The sequence below is a fragment of the Paroedura picta genome, chromosome 10 (genome assembly GCF_049243985.1).
Source record: "Paroedura picta isolate Pp20150507F chromosome 10, Ppicta_v3.0, whole genome shotgun sequence".
Classification (NCBI taxonomy): domain Eukaryota; kingdom Metazoa; phylum Chordata; class Lepidosauria; order Squamata; family Gekkonidae; genus Paroedura; species Paroedura picta.
Window position 1 is genome coordinate 41,813,414 of NC_135378.1, and position 20,383 is coordinate 41,833,796.

General features: G+C 40.5%; 1 protein-coding gene across 2 annotated transcripts; it reads right to left on the minus strand.

The window, feature by feature from the left end:
• Window positions 1-7,945: 7,945 nt before the first annotated feature.
• Window positions 7,946-20,318, minus strand: CEP44 (centrosomal protein 44). Of its 2 annotated transcripts, none has more exons than XM_077302444.1 (12): window positions 20,085-20,318; window positions 18,292-18,421; window positions 17,587-17,734; window positions 16,374-16,520; window positions 14,811-14,918; window positions 13,458-13,568; window positions 12,605-12,706; window positions 12,050-12,262; window positions 10,248-10,323; window positions 8,961-9,085; window positions 8,739-8,776; window positions 7,946-8,131 (listed from the first exon to the last, which is right to left on the minus strand). In XM_077302444.1, exons 2-12 carry the CDS (start codon window positions 18,378-18,380, stop codon window positions 8,083-8,085), a joined length of 1,206 nt encoding a protein of 401 aa, XP_077158559.1. In that variant the 5' UTR covers window positions 18,381-18,421; window positions 20,085-20,318; the 3' UTR covers window positions 7,946-8,082. The 2 variants fall into 2 exon arrangements, with proteins under 2 accessions (XP_077158559.1, XP_077158560.1); XM_077302445.1 differs by lacking the exon at window positions 20,085-20,318 and adding an exon at window positions 19,899-20,060.
• Window positions 20,319-20,383: the final 65 nt, after the last annotated feature.

The window sequence follows — 20,383 nt, forward strand, 5'->3', positions numbered from 1 at the left end:
TGGACTGCTGTTGATTCTTCTGCCTCAGACGAATATCCCTCTTCCAAAAAACGCAGGGTACAAAATCTGCTTCACAATAATAACAGATCCAACACACATGTCAAGGCAGAGGTTAGATGATGTGTTTGATGCATCAATAATAGAGCCATCAATAATAACCTCCACAAAAAGTTCCCCCTCCCAGAGACTACTAGTTACAAGAGTCTCTCCTGGGGATTGCAATTACATAGAACAGTAATTGGCAATGATTATAAATTCTCACTTTGTTACAGGGTTTCATAGGTGGTTGTGGTATAAATTAGTGAACAGTTTATATTCTGCAGGGCAGGCATAGATCTAGGTCTGCTTGTCTCTGCTCTGGTCTCTCCCTTAATTGTGACCAAGATCAAGACTAAGCCCCTTTTCCCCCTGCAAACAGATCCAAGTGTAACCTGGAAGCATCTCATCTCATAAAATTAATAAAATTCAGGTGCCTACTTGCATGTTTCCAAGCCTGTCCTCAACCATACAGACTAAACACATTTTTTAAAAAACAAGCAAATGAAAGACGGTCAGGAGTTTGTCAAATTTTTGCAAAAGCCTTTTGCTCCAGATATGTCTGTTTCACATATATGGCCTCTTTCTCTTCAGTCTCATTTTTTTCCTGGAGAGCAACCAAGAGAGAAACTATTTTCTTGAACCAGGACAAGAAGATGAGCATGTAAGTGGCAATTCGTAATTATAGGGAATGAGCCGTGGCAGAGGTGATGGTGGTGGAATGTACCATCAAGTCACAAATGACTTGTGGTGAACCTGTGCTGTTGTCAAGGCAAGAAATACTCAGAGGTAGGCTGCCATTACCAGCCTCTGCATCGTCACCCTGGTACTTCTTGAAGTCTCCCAACCAAGGCCAACCCTGCTGATGAGAATAGGCTAGCCTGGTAGTTGACACAAATTAAAGTTTGGTTGCATTTGTTTCCTTACCAAATAACTATTTACCAACCCCCAGCTTTTCTTGCTCCTCTGTTCCCCACTATGCTATTCCCTCCCTCCTGTCTGCTTGGCAGCTTCTTTAAGCTCTGCTTGTCCAGTGCTCATTTCTGCCCTGCAGGGAGACAATGCTTGCTTGCTTAAGAGCAGCAACAAAAGCAGCTGAAATCTCTGAGGTGGCTATTAGGAAAAGAGAAGAATGCAAAGACAGCTGACTTTCTGATGCTGACATGCTCAAAATAGTAATGAGGACCCATTTGTTCTGCAAAACAGCAAGTCAGCTATGAAGGTTAAGGGTAACTGTTAGTGTTTTAGTGAGCTTATTCATTACAACCCACATGAGAAATATTGTGGGGCTTTTATGGACAAGGCCTTTCTTCCATACATCCATTGCAAGGCATTTTTTTCATAATTTTGCAATAACACAACTACCCACCTTTGACCTCTGAAGTTAATTAAAGGTCCTTAGATCACTTCTAATACCTGATGTTGTATCTTACAATATTCATGTCAACTATTCCAACATTCTGCAAATCAAAACCAACGATCCACACATTTTGAGGCTGAGCACAATTTTCATAAACAGATTTCTTATCAATAGACCACACGTATAAAGCTATGTTGATCCACTGCCTCTTTGATGGAGGCACTGTGATTTATCACCATTAGGACCCTCCAAGGAAGAGAAACACTATTTGAGCATCTGAAAAGAAGGGACATTATTTCAGGAGTGACTTATTGAGAGCATTGGGCATGTCCAGATTCTCATTTTATGTGGGAATTTGAAATAAAATCATTATCACCCTCCTCTTGCTCCATTCCCGGTGACTCTGAGTAAGGGAAAATTAAGAGCCATAGCATGCAAAGTACAACAAAACTGTACTATTAGACATTTGCTTAGGTAATTTTGTTGTTTTTATAGTTTTAAATTATTTATATTTTTTATTGTGTAACATTTGTACACTGGCATGATTTGCTGGATTATGGTTTTGTAAGTTGTGTGGTCTTGTAGTTGGCTTGGATCCATCTTTAAATAGGACAGGGTCCTATTAAATAAAAGAGTAAGGCCACCTGGGGAGGAGTTAGGGCGGGCCCTGTCCAGGATAAAAACGCAAAGCGGCTCCTGATTGGGCCCTCCGAGTGTCCATCCAAGGCCAAGCAGCCAATGGGGAGGCGTGCAAAGTGCCTTCCTATTGGCCCCTCACCAGGACAGACCAAAATTCCATTCACCCAGCCCAGTCTGGCTGCCAGTCTGCTCCTGACCACCAAAGGGAGAGGAGGTCAGCAGGGCTGCCAAGGGGGATGAGAACAGAGGCTTGGACAGGCTGTGCCAGCCCTTTTCGCCCCAAGGCTGTCCTAACTGCCATGTCCAACTGTAAATTGCCTCAGAGCCCTGACAGAGCTGGCAGGAGGCTGCAGAGTGCTCCCCCTCCCCCTCCCTTCAGGCCTGCTGCGAAGGAGCCTCTGACAGGCCCTGACTGAGGGAAGGAGGCCTTTCCAAGAGCAACGCAGGGGAGACTGAGGGCCTTCCTTTTGAGGGGGGGGACTTTCCCCTTCTGCCAAACAGTTGCCTGACAGCGAGGCCACAGAAAAGCCCCTTCTCACTTAAAATACTGCTCTGGCCGGGGGTTAGACACAGCCAAGTCATGTGTCTTTCTTCTTTGCAACTCTCTGCAGATTTGAGGCCACTGCACAGCGTTATTCTGCAGAGGAAGCTGGCTCTTTTGTCTCCTGTTTCATCTGCACAACAACCCTGTGCAGTAGGCCTCAAGTCTTTCAATTCAACAACAACCTGTGTGGGAAGTCTTAAATGTTTCTTCTCTACCACAACCCTGTCCAAAGTAGCCCTTTCTGCCTGGGGAACTGATCTTTATACTCTGCAGGTGAGCTGTAATTCCAGCAGCTCTCCAGGCCACACCTGTAGGTTGGCTACCCCTGGGTTGGAAATATTCCTGGAGGTTTGGAGGTGGGACTTCAAAATCGTACAATGCCTTCAAAGGAGCCATTTTTGCCTGCAGTTGGTAGGGAGTGGTGCAGGAGTGTCCCTCCTGGCCTATGGGTTATGGCCAGCCCTTATCAGCAACTGTTTGTATTCTGGGGCGCAGACAGGCAGACCAGCATCAGTCCTGTGAGTCTGGAAAGTGCAGGAAGATCTAAATAAATATTTACAGCCTGAAACCAAATAGAGAACAAGTAAATGTCTGGAGACACATCACTGAAATAGTAACTGGCAAATAACCTTGGCCTGGCAAATAAAAAAAACAGTATTAAAAACCTTACTAAGGTCAAGACTGCTGTGCACAGACAGTCTTCCTCTTAGGGTTGCCAGCTTCCCTGTGAGGCTCGCTACCCCACCTCCCTCATGGGGAGTCTGCTATGGGGAGAGAAAGGGAAGACAATTGGAAAATGCTTTGAGACATCTGAGGCCTGCTGGGTCACTGCGGCCCATCCCCAGTTCTCTCAGATCTCTCACAACCCTACATACCTCACAGGTTGACTATTGTGGAGAGACAAATGGAAAAGGTGTTTGTAAACCGTTTTGAGACTCCTTTGGGTAGTAAGCAATAGGGTACAAAAATCCGTTCTTCTAAGGAGCAACCATGAAAGAAGCATGTGGGCACATAACATTTTACCAACAGTGAAAATATGGGAGACAGAAGGAACAGGGTGGACACCTGTGTACTGTGACTACCCCATGTGTATTAGGGCAGAGGGGCATTTCGGTGAATGTGGCCTAATTCACACAAGAAGGGAAATGACGCAGAACTGGGGGGAATTGGTTGCCATGTAATCTTCCCCTAAGAAGAGTCTCCAGTCTGATTTTCCCTTCACATATCTGATGACATGGCTCTGGAAAGCTCATCTGTAACCACTATGCCACAATTCCCAAAGGTCAGTCCTCGCCCACAATCAACGAACATTCCACACCACAGGTTCTTGACACCCATATCTCCACACCCATGGCCTCATTTGCCACCATGCCACCACAACCTCCCACACAACACACATGACAACCCCATGCCCTTACAGACTGGACAACTCCTCCCCTTCCTCTTCCCACTGCCAAGCTCTAGCGCCCGTTGTATTCTTGGAGACAACGGGCTTTGCCCCTAGTATTTTAATAAATCAATCAATTCAATATATATAAAATGCCAGTCTTCAAAGATGATAGCATTTATAGGGTGCATTTCAAGTGTTCAATGCTCATCTTAGGTGCTCAGTTATCAACAGGTTAGAAGTATCATTCCCACACTGGAGCTCAGAAGCTTCTTAATTCACTCCTTCTATACTTAGCTACTTATCCCAGCAGCCGGCTCAAGGTTGACTCAGCCTTCCATCCTTCCGAGGTCGGTAAAATGAGTACCCAGCTTGCTGGGGGGTAAACGGTAATGACTGGGGAAGGCACTGGCAAACCACCCCGTATTGAGTCTGCCATGAAAACGCTGGAGGGCGTCACCCCAAGGGTCAGACATGACTCGGTGCTTGCACAGGGGATACCTTTACCTTTATACTTAGCTACTATGCTATACACGTTTGTTGGCATTTTTTTCCATTTTGGTTTTTAACCAAGAACCTTCTTTAATATACAGTTAACCTTGTAGACTGTTTCCAGCTATACCTTGTGTTTTTGAGGTCAAGAAAGCCACTTTCAGGAATCCAGTTAGAGGAATACAGTCAGTGAGAACCCACAGGAGGCCTTTCTCAGCTGCCCTTTAGATCTCAGTCCCTTATATTGTAGTGTTTCTTCTCTAGAGAACTATAATCCTTGTGTCAGCTTATTCTTTAAAATGTCCAGGCCACTGTTAGTTAAATTTGTTTCTGATGCATGTCTTTAATAACTGCTGATTAATATAGCTTATTGTAAACTGTCTTGGGTTCAAATACAGTATAGTATAAATATGTATACAATATAGTATAAATATGTCTTCAGCTTTCCTTCTTAAACTACATCTTGCCTACTTAGCAGAAGTTAAAACACAGTTGCTTTTATATATCATGGTCTGCAAAAACAGTGCTTATAATGAGCTGCAAGCAGTATAGATCATTTGACTACAAAAATTGTATTTCTATACAGTTGATATGATTGCTGAATTGTTAGATTTGGAGACAAAATAGCACAGAAGTTATGTGAGATGTGTGGGGAGTAACTACTGATTAACCAGTGGCTCACAAAAATAGAGAGAAACTAGTTCTGGAGTCAGGGAATGACTGCTGTTTTGTCATAAAACTTCTCATGTGCCACAAGGTGGTGCCAGATTTCCAGGACTCTGGAAATCAATTCAAGACTAAATTGATGTTAAGAGAATAGAACAAAATTTGAGTCCAATGGCACCTTTAAGACCAAAGTTTTAGTCAAGATATACACTTGTGTGTGCATGTATGTTTTCTCAGATATAATGAAATTAGAAGTTTTCATGGGATGTCTGAATAAACTGAAAAGCAAAGAGGGTTTCCTTAGGCAGCATAAAATCCATAGGAAATGGACTAACAAGATATAGCACTTTTAAAAAATAACTGTAATTTCGGATGGAAATTTAGAAGAGAATATGAGGTGCTTAGCCAGTCCCTAGTTTACAACTTTTTTCTCCCATTCACCCCATAACTTCTCCAACATTACTGCTCTTAGGCTTTTGCACACACCCATTCAAACTAAAATCTTCTAGTATTCCATCCGTTTTTCCAATTCCTTTAAAAACCACCTGCTTTCCTACCCTGCTGAGTAGGTATAGTAAACTTTCCGTCATTTCAAGGTATTCATTTGGGCTGGCCTTAAATGGGTATTTTTGCTGCCCACTGCATGAATGCGCTTATTGTCTAAATTCATCTTAAATGCCTTCCTCTCTCCCTTTTTACCTATTTGGAGTAAATAAAAATTGCTCTATTAGAGTTGCCTCATTTCCCTAAATATCATTTCCAAGCACATACGTGTGCTTCAAGATCCTGGGTCATGTGTAGAATGTAGAATGCACATGAGGTGCATGTGTAGAAGCCACTGTAATGATTTCAAAAGGTATAGCCCAAAGAAATGGCTAACTGTGACAGACAAAACAGAAGGGGAGGTGTGGAATGGAGAAAAGGAGTCTAAACTGCCAAGATGGGCAGTGGGTGAATAGGAGGGAAAAGAAAAAAAAACAGAAAAAGAGGAATGTGGATGGGATGCTTGTGAGGAAGGCAATTCCATAAGGATCTCTTTAAAAGGATTAATATGCTTTGCTGAAAGAGTGAGTCTGTACCTAACAGGAGGCTAGACTGAAGAATACAATCGTTCATCTCAATCAAGAAGAGATGTATTATGAATCTTTAGGGGGGAAAGCTTGACAAAAAATGGGAATAACATGGTAATATCTGCCTAATGTTCTATTATAAAGCTAGTCATTTATATTAAATTAAACTTTACACGTTAACCTTTTTCTCTATAAAATTGTGTCATACGCTTGAGTTTCCCCTCTTCTGAATATCTCCATCTGGAACAACTCCAAAGAAACACTACTAAAACACCATCTTATACTAATCTATTTAAACCAGTGTCTAAAATTTAAAAAGGGACTAAAAAACTCACAAAAAGTATTAGCAAAGGCTACAGCCACAAATGTTTATATCCCTTCGTTTCCTCAGTAACAACCCATACTAGAATGTTGCGTTGAATCCTGATCCTAAGAGAATGCTGTAGAAAGGATACGATAGAAAACAATACTTATTGCTTACCAAAGAAACCTACAACTTTTGAAATTTAGAAGCTGGCAAACCTATGAGTGGTGGGAGGGAAAAGAAATAGAGGGAGGAAATTATTCATCTTTTTAAATACCACAAAAATATTTACTCTACTGATGTTGGCAGGGCTCAAGCACAAGAAATAAAAGTCTCCACTTACCGAACTAACACATGCTGCTGATTGCTATACAATGTATGCGAGATGTAAGTAAGCACTGAACTTAGTAGGCATTGTTTGACAGTTCTTATGTTGGGAAATATGAATGCCTTCTGATAGAGTGGGCATAAGTTCCATTGTTTTGCAGCAATTTTCTGTTACGCATCTTATTGCTGATGTTTTGAGCTCTTGTTAAAACAAGTTCACATTCATTTTTAGAAAGACAAGAGGTTAAAAAATAAATCATGCTTTACAACAAAATGGAAACAGCTGTTCTCGCATCATCTGCAAAGCTATGCTATTAAAACCCTTTTGATGTCAAATGCTATTACAATGTTACTGAAGGATCTTATCGAATGAACAGACAGAATTAAAGTTAAGCTGGCTGATTAAAAAGTTCCCTCTGCAACACAGATTAGTATGCAGCCCTTTAGAAATCTAAATCGCTGAAGTGGCTTTCCTCTGCCACCATCTATTCTTTATTTGATTATTATCATATTTATGGCTGTTTTACAGATACTTTTGTCTCCAAAGAGTCATTGGCTTCAAATCATAAAACTGCTATGCATCTTAGTATACAGACTGGATGGCCTCCATCTGTGCTGCTGGTCTTAAAATGTGTCAGGTAATACAACACTAAAACGCTCAACACATTTCCTAGTCCGAGACTGTGGACCAACATATGTTTTAATGTTTCAGATCAAAATGGCCTTCATTGTCAAAATCAATGGAAGCTACTATGTATTTGGTGCTCTCTGACTAAGGACAAAACAAAAGTGTATATAAAAACAAACAAGAAACCTAGAAAGAGTACACATTTACAACCTGTGTACTTGGCTTTTCATTAAGGCTTGTACAACTTTACAGACGGCAGGATGGTATGTATGCAATTCTCTTGGGCGCAATATGCAAGTCCCAGCTGGAGTGTTTCCAACAGGATATAAACCATGGTCCTCAAGTCTACACATTAAAAAACATGTTACTTAGCCTAGTGCCAACAAATGTCAATACAAAAAGTACACTTCAGGAACAGTTTTGCTACAGCCACAAAGATTACTTGCATACAAAACAATTACAGGGAAAGGTGGAAATTACAGGCAATGACAATTGTAATATAAAATGTTTATTTTCATAAAATTTATTTTCATAAAAATGTATCTTTGCAAATAATTTGAGTCAAAAATCATGAAAGGATCAAGTAGGTCTAAAAAATTTACACATATACATAATTGCTTTCAGATACTCTAGGAGGTGCTACTTGAGGTCTTCAACAACTCTGAAGTTTCTTCAATCCTAAAATATATTATAGATTAAATAGGGTCAAAAAACTCAACTAAAAAGAGCTTCTTATTGGATAATAAAATTAAATAAGCACCAATTATTCCTGTACAGAGGGAAGACTCACACTAGTTTGAAATAACAACCTATATGAAGTGCAGTTTAGTTTTCAAGTGAAATCACAAAACACTTTGCACAGAACTGCTTTTAAAGGACTGATTAATGATTACTCTTGAAACAGAATTACACTAAAAGTGGAGAACTGCAATGAGACACAATTGCTTCCAAGTAATGAAAAACCATCACATTTTTCTTTACACAAGAGCTAAAAATTTGAACAGAATTATTTTCAGCAAAAACAGGTAACTTAATATCTCTTAAGAAACTAAATTAGCACTCTCATCTCAAGAACAACTATTAAGCACACCTATTGTTCCCTTTGGAAAGTGACTCATCCCACAAACACATAACTGTATATAGATTTATTATCCAGTAGGAACAAATAAATCTTAAGATGCAAAGACCTTTGTGATTTGGAGAATGTACGGTACTTTCTACAGACATTGAAAGCAGAGCAATTCCCTACTGAGAAATTAATTTATCCAGCTTTTTTCTTACTTACATTTTGGTTATTCGTTCCATTCTTTGTATTGTTGTCTCCTGAAATTTAAAAGCAATAGGTTCTATTCGTTCTTTATAGGCACAAAGACAGTGAACTTGTATACACAGAACTTACTTTAACATTTTTTGAGATAAAAGTTTTGCTGTTGTCTCCAACCCTCAAAACAATTAAAAACTCATTTTTTCCTACAGCTATTCAGATGAGGCATTCATTTTAACTGACCTTTGAAACCTTGGATAAATCATGATTATTAACAACCATGGCTTTGGGAGATGGATTTGAAGATATCAGTGAACTGTATCCAGATGAGTGATAAAGATTCTCTGGCAGCTCCTCCTTCTCTTTATCTGTGAAGAAGCATTCATTTCAAAGATCACTTTTGCCTTTTTGCTCTCACACAACAGGTCAGCCATCATCCAGTTTGATTTACAGAAGATACAAACTCACACACACACAGAAAAAGAGAGAGCGAGAGAGAGCCATTACAAAACCACTATGTATTTCTAAGACCTTAGAATTGATGCTCATTCAGTAGAAACTGTTCGAAAATTAACTTTAAAGGCAACATTAATTGCACCAGACATGATGCATATGCCAAGCCCTTGTTAAATTCCATCCTGTTAGCAATAGGTTAGCATTAGGTAGACCTTGACAACAATATCTTAAAGCATTTTTCCAGGTTATTTTAACAAGCAAATAGAAATACCCTCTATAAACATAACAGAAATGCCTATAAAGGGCACAGCAGCTATTTTGGGTGTATATTTTTTTAAATTAAAAAATAAGATTTTACTTTATGGAACATCTTTGAGCTTATCACCAGCATATCAAAGAATAAATCAACCCCAATTTGCACGGGTTATGGAAGACTTTACCATTAAGAAGGACTGTATACCAGTATACTATAATGTTAAATACATGTTTTGGAGAAGATGAGTGAAGTTGTAGTAACCATTTTTGGTTGTCCCACAAATCTAAGTAGGGTATGACAGAGTTTTAAATTTCTAGCTTACAGATCTCCAGGTAAGAGGCTGGAGAACTAAAAACTGCAATGAATAAGTGTTATTAAAATAATAAAAAATAATTTGTTACTGAAGATTTTGACTGGGGCTAGGTGCTAAAAAGGGAAATGATAAATTCTCCATAAAGGCTCCTTGTCAGCACTGATAAGCTACTGCAGAATAATGTGATTCGCCTTTATTAACATAAATTTGGAGGCCCCTTTTTCACACTGTTTCTAACAAAAGGGGGAAATATATTAAAACTAAACAAAACCCATCCTGCATATTGTTTTATATTGATACTTAAGCAATGTTCTTTATTTGCAGCAATGAACACGCAGAAAAAAGAACAGATAAAAAATAAAACTACAGTGACAAACCAGTCATTATTGTTGGTACAAAGATCTATAGCATGTAAGTTATCTCAGTTGGTGAGAATGACGTTTGACAATTCAAAAGACCCTAAACAATGCAGATATAAATGCTAACACTAAATTAGATACTCTACCTGGAGAAACTGAAGTCATATGTATGTTAGAGGTATTTTCTTCATTCATATTATTAGATTCTGTGGACAGGTTGATCTAAAATTTTTAAAAAATTGCATTTATAAGTGAGCTTTGTAGTTTTGGTATTTGCATTGCAAGATGCTTTACCAACTTGGAACAACTCTGCATAGGACTGCACTTACTGTCTTTGAATGAATAGATAGTATCCTTATAAAACACTTTTTATTACAACACTACTAATATATCCTACAGCATGTAATGGCTCAGTTCAGCCAACAGTTCAGTATCACATGTGCCAGTTGAACGGTGCCAGTTGAACGGTGCCAGTTCTTGCCAGTTGCATTCTTAATTTATTTGCTTCCTTCAATATAGTCTGCCATGACATCTGAGCTGGTTGACTGTAGAGCCTGCTAGTATGTTTCTAAACCTCAAGAGCAGTGGTCCTCAACCCCCGGTCCGGGGACCGGTACCGGTTCATAGATCAGGCAGTATCGGGCCTCAGCTCCTCCCCAGCTCCTGCCTCGGGGGCTGCCCTGCCATTGACCATTTATGCACTGGGAACTTCACTGCCCCAGGTCTTGTGCAGGAGCAAAAATCAGGGGCAGATGAGGCGCACCGGATCAAATGCTCCCCTGTGTGGGTGCAGGAAGAGGTGGGGCAACCTTCCACGACTAAAACTCCAGCCTGCAGGACGGCATGAAACCTCCAGTGCATAAACGGTCATTCTGCCGCCGGCTCACCTTTGGTGCTCTCCAGCGGCTGCCATGGATGGGGCTCCCCCTCGGCGTGGCACTGCACAGCTGCTGCTGGCAGCGCCCCACAGCGGGCAGCAGGAAGTCAGGGGCACTGGCGGGAAAGCAAGCGGAGCAGGGGCTCAGACAGTGACAACGTCCCTTGGCAAAAGACTACCCCCCCCCCTGGGCCCCAGTAAAATTGTCAAGCGCTTACTGGTCCCCGGTGATAACAAGATTGGGGACTACTGCTCTAGAGTATAATTTGAACTGGACCAATATTTTTACAAATCACATATTTAGCACCAACCAAATATTTTGTTCCAAAGTAGCATAACTAGTTATTCTCTGTTTAATCTGAATTATGTGATATCATTAATTTATATCACTGATACTAGTCAAAGTGAAATTTAGCATTTTAAAGAGTTGCTAGATAATCTAAGCCATTTCATAATATTGTATAGTATCTATGTAAATTACTCAAAAATTAAAGAAAAATAGCTTTAACTCGGCTGAACTTTTCCCATTCAAATATATTATCAACAAATTTGTACTGATGTAAATTGTAGCCCTTGCAAAGAAAACTATTTTCTGCACTTCTCAAAGGTTCATTCTGAGAATACTCATTATTCAACAATGTAATTTTAAAGAGATTATGAATATATGTGCTTCGACAGTAAAATCATTACATTTAAGAATATGAAAAACGATGATCAGTTTGCATTGCTTGTGAGATTAATAAATAAAAATACATACCTATATATCAACTTTAAATCATACAAAAACAAAAGTGTTCCATTAGTATTGTTTAAAAAAACAGGATAATACCAGGATTTATAAATTTAATATAATTTAAACATTTTTAATAATGTATAACTGATGATGTATTTAATGGTTTTAATCTCTCTGAGCCTGCAGGGCAGGGTGGCATAGAAATGTAAGTAAGTGAGTGAGTGAGTTAGTGAGTAAGTAAGTAAGTGAGTGAGTTAATAAATAAGTCAATAAATAAGTCAATAAATAAGTCAATAATTAAGTCAATAAATAAGTCAATAAATAAGTCAATAATGTACCTTTTCTGGTTGCAGTAATAGCTGTGTTTCAAGGAGTAAGACACGGCTCAATAGATTATTCCAGTCTCTCTCATCTATAATCACTTTACCCTGAAGTTTCTCTTCTAAAACAATCAACTTCTCTTCTATCCAGTTCAGTTTATTCACCTTTTCCTGCAGTTCAGCAAGTTGCCTTTGTAATTCTTTCATTTGATCATCATTATCCTCCAAGAGCTGCAAATAAGATGCAAGGCAAAAACCAGTTTTATGTAACTATTTAGTGCTGATGAAGAGTAAAGGTTGATTCCCATCTTGGCTTTTATGTAATTCAATTTTAAATTAAGTTCATCAATCTTTTCTAAAAATTACTTCGCTAAGTTACTTCATTAACTTCACTGCAGCCTAATAAGGGGGAAATTAATTAATACGCCTGTTCACCCATAGAATAATTTTAGACTCTAGAAAATCATTTCCACCTGTCTCAGTTCTTTATCTGTATGAGACTCATTTATTTCCCTTTATCTAGTAAGAAGATGAACAGAGAAAGAGGAAAAGTGGAGGAAACACAATGCTCACGGGTTTTTCCTCATGCTCAACTTGGTCCTTATTTCCTGGGGAGTCAATCCACAAGCACTGGAATTGGTTTAGGCCTGGTCCTTCTGCACATGTGCCTTCTCTCTGCATTTTCACAGTTGTGGAGTCAGTTAATTTCATTCTGCACATGGTTTAAATAATCACACTTTTTCAAAGGAGGATGCTGTCATTATTAGCAGCACCACAGCAACCCCTTTCTTTAAAAAAATCCCTAAAATATTGATGTATTAAACTATTATTACAAGCACGTTCTCTGAACTGAAAAGTGAGCCAGAGGTGGGGGGGGGACAAAAAAACGAAGCAAAAACTAGGCCCGTTATGCACGGCCGCCGAAACGGCAATTTCGGGTCACATGGAAAACGTGGAGGGGGAAGAAGCGAAGCAAACCTCTTATGCACGGACAGGACGCAATGGCGGCAAAACCCAGAGTAACCGATTATGCATGCGGCAACCCCGGCGCCGCTTCTGGTTGTGCCCCGGTCACCCAGAAGCTGCACTTTCTTCGGCGTTTCGCTAACGCGGCTTTTTCGGCGGCATGCACCAAATCTGCGGCCGGTTGCAGCTGGCTCTGTGCGTTATCGGTGATTTTAGTCACCACCGTTCAACCCTGAATGTGCGCTATCCCCCCCATGCATTATGGGCCCTAAACATGCAAAACTGTTTGTGGAAATTGGAGGATAAGCTGACACAGTACAAGACCAGAACCAGTTGTAAAAACCCACAATGAAAAGACCCAAGTGAGACAGCCTTAAAAGTCTGCGAATCTATACAGTGCTAAGCCCTGACTAGTTACTACTTTTAAATCTTTGTTCCAGCTGGCAGAAAACAGCCTTACTTGTCCATGTGCGTTGTAGGACATATGACTTTCTTCATGAAGTACTTCATGGACAACATCTTTGGGGGAACACGCATCATATGTACTTGCATGGCGTTCTATTTGAGGTTTCTTTGCATGTAAACAAAACAGAATTCCACACAATGTAATGGCAAAAAACATTTAAGAGCTCATTAAAATAATCACTGAATTTAGTGGCAAAACTCTTTCGATTTCAATGGACATGGAATATACCTGCCTGATACAGAAAGCCTTAACAATTTGTCTGAAAGGCAAAAATGAAAATAAAAACCAGACAGGACCATCAGCCTCAAGCCTTAATGCCAAGTCAAGCCCTGACATCTTTTAAAATCAGTATCCCAATATTGATGAACTGTGAAAACAGTACACTAAAGTATTCTAACAGGGCTTGTAATAAGTAGTGCCAGAAACCAAAGAAACAGAGAGTGTGTGGGCATATAAAACCAGCAAAACTGTTTCACCAAAAATGTTAATTTCCATTTAAGGAAAGAAAGAAATGACTGATTACATTTACTGTTTTCTTTAAATGGATTCCTAGCTAAACAAATGAATAACACAATGCCAATTCAGGAATCTTCCCCATCCATGCTGCTTGGGGAGTGGAGGTGGAATTCAGAAATGTGTAACAAAAATTGTGACACACAAAAATCATTCCATGGCAGGAATGGTTTTCACTTGGCAACTGCTGTACTAATACCTTGATCCAATGAAAGAGAATTCACTGCAAGAATTCACTGTGTACAACTGCTTGTGTTAGTAGCTCTTAGGGGTAAAGAAACCTCTGACCAAAAGCTTGGAACATGTACACAGAGTGAAATGGCTTTTTCAGCAGATCTCTGAATCAAGCTTTAAAAGCCTTCTATGACTAAAAAGTCACTATGAAACAATAGGCTTACCAAGCTCAATACACTAAGAGCTGCTGATATGGCAGAACCTACTTTATCATTTGGTAAGCACCTTCCAAATTAACTTGCTCATCCCTGTTAAAAGCAGACTGCAGAACTGTAGGAGTCTTGATGATCTGTGTTGCTAGAACTTTTTTAGAGGTGTGATTCTAATATGTTCACTGGCCAGTTAAGAAACTTCATCATCAGCCACAACTAGTTTATGTTGGCTTAAATTCAGGGCACTAATATTATCTATCTGATCTGAAATTTATGTAATGGTCAGTTTTCTTCCATACTATTAAGCATTTGCTTAAATTTGACCGTTCTCTTTAAAATTAATCAGTAGAAACCATTTTTATGATTTTATTATACAATATATAAAGAGTATCTGTTTGCCTAAGAATCACATTTTTATGCTGTATGGTAGCTCCTAAAATAATCCTACCTGCTGAAAGAGCATAGCATTATCACATACAGAATCAAGAAGATGTGAACTGCTTCCTTGTGGTTCATGCTTAATAACATGGATTTTTTTTCTTGTTTGGGGTTTCACCTATAAAACAACAGAAGCCTTACTGTTGGTAATGCCCACATTTTCCTTTTTATGCAGCACAAATGTGCTCCAACAGGACATACTGCCAAAAGACTAAGTTAGCAGACAAAACAGTCTTTCCAAAACAAACCTAGCCAATTGTAGCAAACATCCCAGGTAAATAACATTTCAGTAATGGAAAACTTAACCAAATATAACACAATGGTGGTATTCAGAAATCCTAAAGAAACTGTCAACTGTCAAGTAAAAAAAATGGTAAATGAAAATATAAACCATAATTGTCACATGAATTCTTTCCACTTGATTAAGTGGAAATAACAGAAAACAAAAAGTGATAGCTTAGCCTGCATATTCTGAATTTGTCAAAATATCAGAGGCTTCATTTACAATGCAATCCAAAGAAAAGTTATGTCCTCCTGAGTGCACTGAGAACAATGGGCTAAGAAGCATGTACCACTAATGAACCTTTTTTGTCCCTCTTAGAATCATAAGAGTTGGAAGGGACCTCATGAGTTATCTAGTCAAAGCCCCTGCACTATGCAGGACACTCACAACCCTGTTGCTCATCCACCGTAACCTACCACCCCCTTAAGCCTTCACAGAATCAGCTTCTCCGTCAGATGGCTATCCAGCTTCTGTTTAAAAATTTCCAAAGATGCAGAACCCACCACCTCCCCAAGGACGCCTGTTCCACTGAGAAACCACTCTGTCAGGAACTTCTGGATGTTTAGACGGAATTTCTTTTGCATTAATTTCATCCCACTGGTTCTGGTCTGTCCCTCCAGGACAACAGAGAAAACTCTGCTCCATCCTCTCTATGGCAGCCTTTTCAATACTTGAAGATGGTTATCAGATCCCCTCTGTCGTCTCCTCTCCAGGAGAAACAGACCAATCTCCCTCACCTTTCTTCATACGTCTTGGTCTCCAAAACCCTCACCATCTTTGCAGCCCTCCTATGGACATGCTCCAGTTTGTCTACATCCTTCTTCAACTGGGATGCCCAAAACTGAACACAGTACTCCAAGTGAGGCCAAACCATAGCAGAGTAAAGCGGTATAATCACCTCCCGTGATCTGGACATGATACTCCATTTGATACAGCCCAAAATCCCATTTGCCTTTATAGCCACTGAGTCACACTGCTGACTCTTACTAAGACTCCTAGATCCTTTTTGCACATGCTACTTCCAAGGAAAGTCTCCCCCATCCTATATTGGTGTGTTTGTTTTTTCCTACCTAAATGCAGAACTTTAAATGTGTCTCTATTGAACTTCAGTTTAGCCCAGTTCTCGAGCCTATCAAGATCATCCTGTCTTCTGATTCTATCTTCTGTTGTGTTTGTTATTCCTCCCAGTTTAGTATCATCTGCAAATGTAATAAGTATCCCCTCTAATCCCTTATCCTAATAATTTATAAATATGTTGTACAACATATTGAATATAACAATAAAAGATACCTTATTCATGTTACTTAATTCTTTGTGTTTTTTATACACCAAACTAACGATTTCACAAACTATCTGTATTTTTCTTTCTGCAAAGCCATACTGTAGGAACTGGTGTTTTGTCAGGACTGGTTTATATTGAAAATTATCTCGGAGAAGCTGCAAAGTACACAAGAGAGAAAAAAGTAAGAATTAGCTTTCATAATCACTACAATTCTGTTTCATAGTGACATTTTCAATTCCTGATTACTGTTGTCATAAGATGCTGTATTTTGTGGCAGTATGTCATATAAAACATTTACTAGAAGCAGACATATATATATATAGGGAATATTTGTTTTAATACTACTATATTAATAGCCACAAGAGGTTAGGACCCATGTGTATAAATCCATAAAATAATCATAAATTCTACTTCTTTCTATTCAATATATCTGATGTACTGTTGTCTAAAAAACGAAGAGACATGTCACTAGAAAGTTTAAACTGGTGAGCTGTTTTCAAAAAAGCCTAAAGTTGCTTTTAACATTTATTCTATTTTATTTTTATTATTTAAGTATTTATTACATTTATATACCACCCTCCCCTGAGGCACAGGGCAGTTTACATGGAATGAAGAGAACTATACACTGAACTCAGTTTTGTCAATAAACTGGAATATAACAGTGGTAACAATGATAATAGTAACAGAAGATAACAGTTTAACAGAGTAGTAATCAAACAGGTCCATGGTTTATATTTGGATACATGGAATCCTGGGAGGAAGGTTCAGAAGCCCAGTGGGCACTGCTGATTCTGACTGACCTCAACCAAACGCCTGGCAGAAGAGCTCTCTTTTGCAGGCCCTGCAGAATTGCTTTATGATGAAACGTAGCAGTATTTCCTTAGTATACCTGACCTATCTTGTTCCTTATATACCATTTTATAAAGGTAAAGGTATCCCCTGTGCAAGCACCGAGTCATGTCTGACCCTTGGAGTGACGCCCTCCAGCGTTTTCATGGCAGACTCAATACGGGGTGGTTTGCCAGTGCCTTCCCCAGTCATTACCGTTTACCCCCCAGCAAGCTGGGTACTCATTTTACCGACCATGGAAGGATGGAAGGCTGAGTCAACCTTGAGTCAAAGCCGGCTGCTAGGATTGAACTCCCAGCCTCATGGGCAGAGCTTTCAGACGGCTGCCTTACCACTCTGAGCCACAAGAGGCTCATACCATTTTGTAGCTACCTTATAAGTAGATTCAATAAAGCGCAAATCATTCTTTGCAGTCAGTTCCACATCCAGTTCCACCAGAAGTTCCATTATATGGGTCGAGAAAGATGTGAAGCAGTAGCTGATGATAGGCAAAAATGCAGACGGATCACCCTTTGCTAATCTATTGTGGAAGAAAGATGAGGTGGTAAAGATGCAGAGAATGTTAGGTCCTGCCACACCAGTGAAAATGCATACCTATTCATAACTGAAAGACTATTACTTCACTCAGAGTTTCTCTTTACTCTCATATTTGAAAGGGGCTTTTAGTTTGCAAAGCACATTCCAGTGATCATGTTCTTAACTGTAACTATAGCTGTGTGAGGCCTTTAGTATCAGCGACTGGTACTTCTTATTCAAAATCCACAGGAAATCGAGGCAGTACTATTTTTTATAAAAGCCTTCTCAAACAAGAACTACAACTTGTTCCCCAGATTCAGATTTAGCCACCTTCAACCAGGAGGTAAGGAAGGGTATAAATTAAGAAATATGGATTATTCAACATCCTTCACAAACAACTTTTTATCTAGTCTAGTATCCTTCGCTAAGTTTTTTTTGTACATTACTATAGCTTTCTCATACTGGTGTATTCCATTATAAGAACTGCAGACACCTTTCCCATTAAATTAAGTTCTGTGAAACCAAAGAAAATGTATATCGAATATAAATGCCAACACTTACCCAGTATAATCCACATCTCTGGGATAGTTTAAAAGTCGAAGCCCTTGTTCCATTCTACGCAAATTTCCTTTAAGGTCTCCCGTAGCCATATTATAGTTTTTTTCAGATCACAGAAAGTGTTTAATGTAGGCTAGAACACAGAAGTGCAATGTAAAACCAAGTGCATAATCTAGCTCAAATATTCTCCTGATAACAGTTTAACAACAAAGCAATTGAAGCCTCATGGTATGAAAAATCCTATCCACTGCCTATGACAGCAACAACATTGACACAATTGCTAAAGGATACCTGTGTAACCCCCACCATGCTGGGGAGACGACCACATAGACTTCAAAAGCTGGTGAGCATGAATTAAAGATGACCCCCCAAAAAACACATTGTTATACATTTTTTGTTAATAGACAGCCTGTAACCTAATGTGTGTTCATGTAAAACAATTCCCTCTTGTTTTTGTGTAACATACCTGGGGGGAAACCTAGCCTTGCAATGGAGTAAATACTGTAATTAACTTTCATGTTCTGAAAGATAAGCGTGATAATTTATTGCTTCTCTGTTCCAGTAGCCTCCGGTGCACCTTGAAACCGATCTTGTAATACCACCGTGCAATCAAGCTAATTCAGAAACACATCCTGTATTCCAGATTAAGATTTTACAAACAACAGTCCCAATGCCTCTGTCTCATTGCAATACATATTTTATTGCTTCCCCTTGGGGCATTATATTTTAAAAAGGTAAAGGTAAAGGTATCCCCTGTGCAAGCACCGAGTCATGTCTGACCCTTGGGGTGACGCCCTCCAGCGTTTTCATGGCAGACTCAATACGGGGTGGTTTGCCAGTGCCTTCCCCAGTCATGACCGTTTCCCCCCCAGCAGCAAGCTGGGTACTCATTTTACCGACCTCGGAAGGATGGAAGGCTGAGTCAACCTTGAGCCGGCTGCTGGGATCGAACTCCCAACCTCATGAGCAAAGCTTTCAGGCGGCTGCCTTACCACTCTGCGCCACAAGAGGCTCTTAGCATTATATTTTACTCAGTATCTAATGTAAAGTTCTGCCAGAGTCACCACCATTCGCACGTTGTTCAGTGATATTTTGGCCAGATCTAATTTAAACAAGTGTTACACTGCTACTGAGTACCCAGCTTGCTGGGGGGTAAAGGGTAATGACTGGGGAAGGCACTGGCAAACCACCCCGTATTGAGTCTGCCATGAAAACGCTAGAGGGCATCACCCCAAGGGTCAGACATGACCCGGTGCTTGCACAGGGGATATCTTTACACTGCTACTGGTAACTTTTCTGGGGGTCAACCCAGTAACATGGCTGTTTTAACACAACTTTTTTGCGATGGCTCACTCTAATTCTTTATACGCTCACGATCTAATTAATACGTCAGTCTTCAAGGCGGCCAGAAGCTGCCCTTTTTTAATCCACCTATGTGAACTGAAATTGAACTCCCTTCAAATTCAGCGCGATGAAGGCTTTACACGTTGAAATCACCGCGTAGTTTAAAAACACAACTGCATCACACGGCTTTTGGGTTTGGAGTTTGCTCGAGTCTAGTGTCCCCCGCGGCTCCCTGGAGCCTCTCCCTCCGGCCGTTAGCACCTTACCCCAGACACGCCTGAAGTAACGGCCACCTCCGGGGGCTGAAGCTGTCGCGCTCCCCCGATTTCGACGGGCCAGCCTCGCCCCCTGGGATCCCCAGGCCTGGACCAAGGCTCCCGCCGCAGGGCACGCGCGTCCGCCGAGGCGCCCCCGTCCCGCTCAGGTGGGCTGCCTACTCCAGGTAGACCTACCTGCCTCGCCCCTCCCCCTGCTGGCGGCATCGGGGTTTGCTCGCTCTCCGATTTGGCGGCGATTTGAGCCCTTCCGCGGGAAGCCCGGCAGCCTTTCGCTTGGAATCAACAGATCCTTCGCCCTTCGGATTCCTCGGCCGCAAACGCGGCCCTGTCGCTCCACCGCTCACCGCCGCCTTCCGTCGTCTCCGGCCTCCTTCTCTGCCCTCCCCAGCACCAGGAAACCGGTCCCGGCCGCTGCCGAATCTGCCGCTGCCCTGCACGAGTAGGAAGGCCCGGACGTCACTTCCGGGAACAAC